Genomic DNA, 7,500 nt, shown 5'->3' on the forward strand with positions numbered 1-7,500 from the left:
AACGAAGTATATTCACCCCCTTCGAAAACCTTCTCGTTTTCTTGTTCCAATTCGAAACCAGGAAGAAACCAGGCGAGGAAAGATATTCGTGAAGATGATAAACGAAAAGGGAATATAATGGCATTAAAGCACCAGGTCATTATTTTTTTTCACATATCATTTGGCAAATGGGAAGAATTTCTAAATTTGGTACAGTATAAAATAAAACAAGACGGAGTGAACGATAAACAGAGATTTCTTTTCATACCACAAGAATATTTGGCTTTGTTAAATTACTACCCCCTTTTTTTTTAAAGATTTCACCCTCCTGGAGGTGAGGAAGAGAAGAAAGGGAATAAAGGAGATAGGGAAGGACGATCAGAAGGAAATGGATAAAAGAGAATTCTTGAAGAAAAAAAAAAATACGAGCAAAAATGGGGGGAAGGAGTCTCAACTCACCAACACTACTTTTTTATGAGATCAATCTTGCAAAATAAAACAACGCTCAACTTCCCTTAGCTTCCACCTTGCAACGGACACCGGGAAGTGCTCGCGTGTGCATTCCACTCGGAGGGGGAAGGAAGGGGACGCGGGAGTGGCATGAGGGGAAAGAGGGAAGGGAATCCACACACCGCCCCTTCGCACTCCTTTTTACGCGGTCGCTGCTGAAGGGGCAACTGGTCAGTCTTTGATCAGAGGCCGGGCGGAGGGGTCGCTGCTCTGCCCACACTTCCTCCTCTCCGCTCCCCTCTTCTTCCGCCTCCCCACGTACACTTCCCCAACCTCTCCCCGCTCCTGTAGTCACTCCCTCCCCCCTTCCCAAGCTCCCGACACTCCCTCCCCATTTCTCCCGCTCCCCACTTCCACTCCCTCCCCACTACCCCCCCACTCCCACCCTCTCCCCGAAAGCGCGCGTCAGGATCCTCACGCCCGCCTGCAGGATCGACGGTACCTCTCCGTGCCTCTGAGGATCCGCTATAGCTCCTCCTTGGGCGGCGATGGGCGGGCCGGGCTCAAGGTCACGACCCGCGACGAGGAGGTGGCAGAGAGCTCGTCCTTAGAGTCCTCCTTGGCGCCAGGATCGGGGTCCACGAGCGTGATCTTGGACTTCACCCTGGGGAGTTGAGAGCGAAAGTGAGCCCTCGGTATGGAAACCCTTTACCACATTTTATTCTGCCTTGCTTTTGAAAGAGATGATTTTCGAATGACCTGATATCTTTATTACATTGTATCTCCATTACTTTATCTCTTTATTATTTTATATCTGTGAACATCTTAGAGTGGAAGTTGTGGTTTTAACTTTCATTCATATCACCTCATTCTCTTTAATTATTTTGAAAGTAAGTTGTTTACATGCTTTGCAAATATTCTTATTGCTAAGGTTGTGTAATTTTTATATTAAAATATCAAACCTTCATAATTATGTGTCCATACTTTTTAATTAAATTGAATATATATACACCCAACAAATCCGATAATGGAAACAAGCTTGTAATTACCCTTTCATGGAGGCGCTGACGGTGACCTGGTCATGGCATCTGAGGGCGAAGGCGAGGTCACCCGGAAAGATGAGGTCATCGTCATGCTGCACGACTACGGTGTTCACGTGGGCACCCAGCGCGCTGTCCTGTGAATATCAGAAAATTCATCAGAAAAATGAAAATGCCTCTTGTTTTCTAGAGGAAATATCTATTAACTGTATTTATTACAATTAAACTAATCATGTTTATAAAAAAAAGGAGATGCTCTACTGTAAAATTCACCCCCAAAAAACTTACGTATTTGGTGCCACAGTCCTTATAGTTGAACTTGAGCGCGAACTCCTTGCCGCTCGTGGCGTCCAGGAAGCAGGGGCCTTTGCGGGCGTGGAAGCTGCCTCTCGTATAGACCACGCCCTCGAAGTCCTCCTCCATGGTGATGACGAATGCCATGTGGTCATCCTCGCAGTCTAGAACCGCTCGGGCGTATCCCTTGTCACTCACGCCGATGCTCAGCTCGTTGGACAGATCCTCCTTCCAATCGGCTGTGGGGGATCAGATCTTGTTAGTAGGGGATTTGATTGCCGTTTTGGCGATTCTGTTTCTACGGTCGAAGTTATTCTGTCTATACTTTCGAAGTATCTTACTGTCTTCCTATATCTCATATTAATAACGTAAGACATAATTATATATCTCTTCACAAATTCATATGCAAATCTCAAATGAGAAAAAGTTGTTTTGCTTCAATAGAGTATAACCTACGTGCTTATTCGTTTTCGAATGTAATAAAATCCTCTAACATGTGAAGACTTAACTCAAAACAAAATCAGTTCAAGTTACATTTTTGCTTCCGACCCAATATGTCAGGTCAAGACAGGTCACGATCCGCCTGCCCACATGAGGTCAACAGAGAAAAGCCAAAGTATTAAAAGCTCATAAAAAAATCCCCCCAAAGGTCAGGTCATGAAGTGGCCTTTATGAAGAGAAAAAATATAACAGAGAAGAGAAAACAAAAGACAATCACTGATAATGGCACGAAAAGAATGTAAGAGACTGAAGACAAAGGAAAGAAATATTCAGATAGAAACAGGGAGAGGGACAGGGAGAGGGAGGGAAGGAGGGAATGATAGAATGAGAGAAAGAGAGATAGAGAGAGGGAGGGAGAGAGAGAGAGAGAGAGAGAGAGAGGGGAGAGAGAGAGAGAGAGAGAGAGAGAGAGAGAGAGAGAGAGAGAGAGAGAGAGAGAGAGAGAGAGAGAGAGAGAGCAGAATCAAGAGTGACGGAGAAAGAGAGTGAAAGTTTACTGCAAAGATTTAAAAAATCTAGCGGGTTAAGTATAATGTACTTATTGATCAGAACGGAATAGTAAAGTGTACAATTATTTGCTCGTTTCCTCGTGTTCTTTCTTGTAAGTTATTTCACACACCCTAGATACATTATCTTTACGGTTGATTTAATTGCTTTAGTGAAGAGTAATGATATCATTTAATAATCAGTTTCATAGTACTCCATGGATAAAATTATCTGAGTTTGCTACTTCATAGAGCATAAGTTTAAAATAATCCCTTTAATATAGCATTCCCCAAGCAGCGAATGAAGACGATGCATTAAGTAAGGGAGCGTGAATGCAAACCTTTTCCTCACCGCCGCGAAAGGAGAGTGAATGTAAATGATAAGGAAGGTATATACAAAAGAACAAAATGCTTTGTTTTTGAGTACATACTTTTCTTATCCACGGTGCCTATTATTCTTATCATTTTTTCAGGAATTATGTAAGAATACTTTAAGAGAATTCGTGTGTATGTGTGTGTGTGTGTGTGTGTGTGTGTGTGTGTGTGTGTGTGTGTGTGTGTGTGTGTGTGTGTGTGTGTGTGTGTGTGTGTGTGTGTGTGTGTGTGTGTGTGTGTGTGTGTGTGTGTGTGTGTGTGAGTGAGTGAGTGAGTGTGTGTGTGTGTGAGTGATTGAGTGAGTGTGTGTGTGTGTGTGAGTGAGTTAGTGAGTGAGTGAGTGAGTGAGTGAGTGAGTGAGTGAGTGAGTGAGTGTGTGAGTGAGTGAGTGAGTGAGTGAGTGAGTGAGTGAGTGAGTGAGTGAGTGAATGAGTGCGTGTGTGTGTGTGTGTGATTTTGCGCGCGAACGTTAGTGCAGTTGCACATGCGTCCATGATAATATGTGTTTATGCAAGAGCTGGCGCCTGCAAGAGCAAAGAACGCGATGCAAGTTGAATGCAAATCACAAATCTGTGTATGCATAAGACTAACAGTGTTTGTGCAACATGATCCTAAGCACTGCAAGATAAATTACTGTTGGTCCAGGTGCGTGCGTGTCATTTGCTTGTTTGCTGACAAGATTATTTACGGACAAGAGTTTTGAAAGATTTCCCAAGAATAGGTTAGATAAGCAATTAAAAAGGAGAGGCTGCATACCCGAGTCCGCGTGTGTGCATGTATGCTTGTCTGACTAGGAGCGAATGCGTGTATCTACAAATGATTATTTATATGCATACTTTGTGTGTATAGTATGGTTATTTAATCTTAATTTATTCTAAACTATGAGGTATTTTCTAATGTATACACTAATAAAACTGTCCGACTTGAATTCACAAGAATGTAATTGTTCTGTACTTTTACAATGTAACCCTGAGCAAGAAGGACACACCACATCTTCCACCCTTATCCGCACCTCTGTTTGTGTTATTCGCACCTCGTGTTTGTGTTATTCGCACTTCGTGTTTGTTTTAATTTCGGAGAGTTGGATCTTCCTGATTCATATTTCAAATGCCACTTGAATGCCTTTTCCTCTCCTTCGACCGGCCGGAATCGCTCTTCTTTTGTTTATTTTACCCCCGCAGTTTAATCGACATAGAATAAAATATATAAAACCATGAACCATTATATTAAATGAAATATCATAACTATAAAACCAAAGTCTTCAATAATTAACATGCAGAGCGAAATATATCCGCCATATCAGAGAATCGAATCATTTAATATGCAAAGTGATATATACTTTCTTTAAAATCGGAGAACCAAAGAATGAATTTGCATTATGCTTATGGCTACTCAACCATGACACGTGACACTCGTTTTGGCCTTGGATATGACAGCTCATGACAGCTCTAGGCAGCCATGAGCTTGAAAAGGGAATCCTCGCATTTTTTCTTCTCGATAGCTTTTGTCTCTCTCTTTTCTTAACGCTTGGAAACTGACTGGGAGAAAATAATCATTCGGAAAATATCGTTGGGAATGTTCTGTAAGATAAGGTGGAGAAATAAAATGATACTTATAGTCATCTTAACATACATATACAGACATACATACACGTACACACACACACACACATACATTTATACAAACACGCATACACACGTACATATATACGTAGACACATATACACATAAAATGATAGTTATAGTCAACTTAACATGCATACATACATACATACATATATACAGACATACACACACACACAAATGCAGAGATGTGTTAAGACAGAGGAAAAAAACAATGCAGGAAAATGACTTGCAGATAAATTGCAGCAAAGCGCATATTAGATAAATTGCTTGCAAGTTGCAGTTATTTGCAATTCTCACGTGACTGGTTTCTGATATCGAAAAGGACGAAGAAAGGGAGAAGAGAGGTAGATGAAAGGAAAAGGAGGAAGAGAGAAGAGTAGGAAAGTGGTTAATAAAAAGGAAGAGGAGGAAGAGGGAAGAGTAGGAGGGATGTAGGTGAAAAGGAAGAGGAATGAGAGGGAAGGGAAGAAGAGAGGTGGGAATGGAGAAGGGGAAGAGGGGAGGGAAGGAGATAAAAGAAGGAATAGAGGAAGAAATTAAACGTAAATAAGAAAAAAATATACATAACTTCAAACCACCAAAACTGAGTGAACAAAAACAAAAACGTAAATGAACGCGTTACCAATAGATCCAAAAATATAAAATCCACAAAGAAAACAAACAAACAAACAAACCCAAAAATCCACCGTCATTGCAAAGGAGATATGACGTCACAAATCCACGCGATGTTACCAAAGTATAACATATTCTTACCCGCCTTGCAACCCACCAAAGGCATGATGGTGCAAATGTTGCAGAGCATGGAAGAGCACAAGGGTAATGACAATATGCATGAGAAAATGAGAAACATAAAAAGAAAAGTGTGGGAATCCCGTCTCAAAGGCTCCCAGAAACGGCGAATTCCGAAGCAGATTGGACAGCCATTAACACAACGACTAAATGTTCGAAATATGCTTCGACTGAAATGCAAAACTCGCCGAGGACTATCTTAACGCTAAAGGCAACAACTCCTTCGAAGGCAATGGGATGGCGTTCTCAAATTATCTTGAACGAAAGTAAAGACACGACATTAGTCAGCACTGGAATAAGAATCTGCCGAAATGACTTTGCAAACATACACACAGGTGTACTTGAAGGTCAGGCAGCACCCACAAGAGTTTTGCAGTCGACACCTTTGTTAAAGAACTTCGTTGCGGGGGGAAAACCTGCGTTCCCTAGTCCCTGTGTTCCTCGGCCCTCAATGTAGCCTAACTTAATATAGCCTAGCCTAACCCAGCCTACCCTATCCCAACCCAACCTACCCTAGTCTATCAAAGTCTACTCTAGCCTACGACCGCAGAACGCTCGGCGAAGGATTCGAAGATCCACAGGAGCGAGGACGCCCTTCATCGGCCAGCGGAAGGGCAGTGAGGATGGCGCTAATCAAGGACGCCTGAAGGTTGCAGGAAATGGGAAGAGGATTGGCAAGCACGCAGGAACTCCGAAAGCATTCAGTCGGGGGGAGGTAGCGTGATGCCTGTAACCTTGGGGTGCCACGCCGTTGTAAAAAATGACACTATTTGGCTCTGGCGGCGGAAGAGGCCGTGGCTTCAGCGCCTCTCCTGTGCAAGGGGCGAAGAGCCGGTCTTGCGATATGCGACGGAGGGAATTACGGACGAGTTATTTATACTTTGAAAGGGGAACTGTGTGTTAATGTTTTTTTTTTTCGCGAATGTTCGTTCGTGATTTTTTTTGGAAGCGTTAAAGGCGAATACAAGTAAATCTGATAACGTAAATAAAGTCAGCCATATCGCTAATTTCATATTGGGGATCTGAGACTGTATTTAAGTTCCCTTAAATGCATATCCTTACTAGCGTTATTTTTTTATTTTTTTATTGCTTACTGTTGTATTATGAATAATTAAAAAATGCCATGTTTTGCGAATTTACACTTGCCCAGAATCCAACCCCAAACTCAAGACGAGGAAGCCAAAATACCTGCACAAGCCGAGGCGACGAGGATGCTAACCAAGACGGTCTTGATCTTCCACGCATCAACTTCGCCGCACATCTCCAAGGGCATCCCAAGGTCCTCCTCAGCGGCGACGGCGACGGGGCGGGAGCAGGCAGCTCGGGGAGGAGGCGGTTGGGCGGCGGGTCATGCAACTTCCCGACGTCTCTCTCTCTCTCTCTCTCTCTCTCTCTCTCTCTCTCTCTCTCTCTCTCTCTCTCTCTCTCTCTCTCTCTCAGAGGATGATCTCTCCTGTCTCCTTCACTGTGTGCGGACGTCGAGCCTGGTGCGAAGGCGGCGACGATGAAATGAGAAGTGCAGCGTCGACGAGCGGTGGGGGATGGGCGGCGTGGTGGGGGAGGCGAAGAGGAACGTCTCGAGAGGGTGGTGAAGATGATGCGCTGTTACGTCCCCTCCAGGAGGATGGTGATGACTATCGTGGTGCCTGTTGCGTCGAGGTTCTGCATGGTGAAGGCGGCAGAGATGAACGTCGTGCAAAAGAAAGGGGAATCAAAGCGCACCCGTGAAAAAGGTCTTCCTCCGTCTTCTTTTCCTCGTTTCGTACGAGATAACGGCCTGGATGCCCCCTGTATGCCTCCGATAACGAGAAGAATCGGCTCCTGGCGCGTTACCCAAGTGACATCCAGGTAAACTGAGCGAGCACCCCGGTACGTCCGTTACCTTCTGCGGCCAAAGCCAGACTGCCGGAGCGACGGACACGCGCCCCGTTTTCTCTCGCTCCGATGAGGGCGAGGCGTCTC

At 44.1% G+C, this 7,500-nt stretch overlaps 1 protein-coding gene across 1 annotated transcript in view; it reads right to left on the reverse strand.

The window, feature by feature from the left end:
• LOC125041750 overlaps positions 1 to 7,453 on the reverse strand; it is an 8,763-nt gene extending 1,310 nt beyond the window's left edge. Inside the window, exons 1-4 of the mRNA XM_047637005.1 lie at positions 6,727 to 7,453; positions 1,758 to 2,002; positions 1,479 to 1,606; positions 1 to 1,093 (exon numbers count right to left, since the gene is read on the reverse strand). The exon at positions 1 to 1,093 is cut by the window's left edge and continues 1,310 nt beyond it. Of these exons, the coding sequence (XP_047492961.1) occupies positions 955 to 1,093; positions 1,479 to 1,606; positions 1,758 to 2,002; positions 6,727 to 6,811 (597 nt within the window). The 5' untranslated portion in view covers positions 6,812 to 7,453 and the 3' untranslated portion in view covers positions 1 to 954. The remainder of the gene's footprint in view (positions 1,094 to 1,478; positions 1,607 to 1,757; positions 2,003 to 6,726) is intronic.
• Positions 7,454 to 7,500: the final 47 nt, after the last annotated feature.

This window comes from Penaeus chinensis, chromosome 3 (assembly GCF_019202785.1).
Source record: "Penaeus chinensis breed Huanghai No. 1 chromosome 3, ASM1920278v2, whole genome shotgun sequence".
Lineage (NCBI taxonomy): Eukaryota > Metazoa > Arthropoda > Malacostraca > Decapoda > Penaeidae > Penaeus > Penaeus chinensis.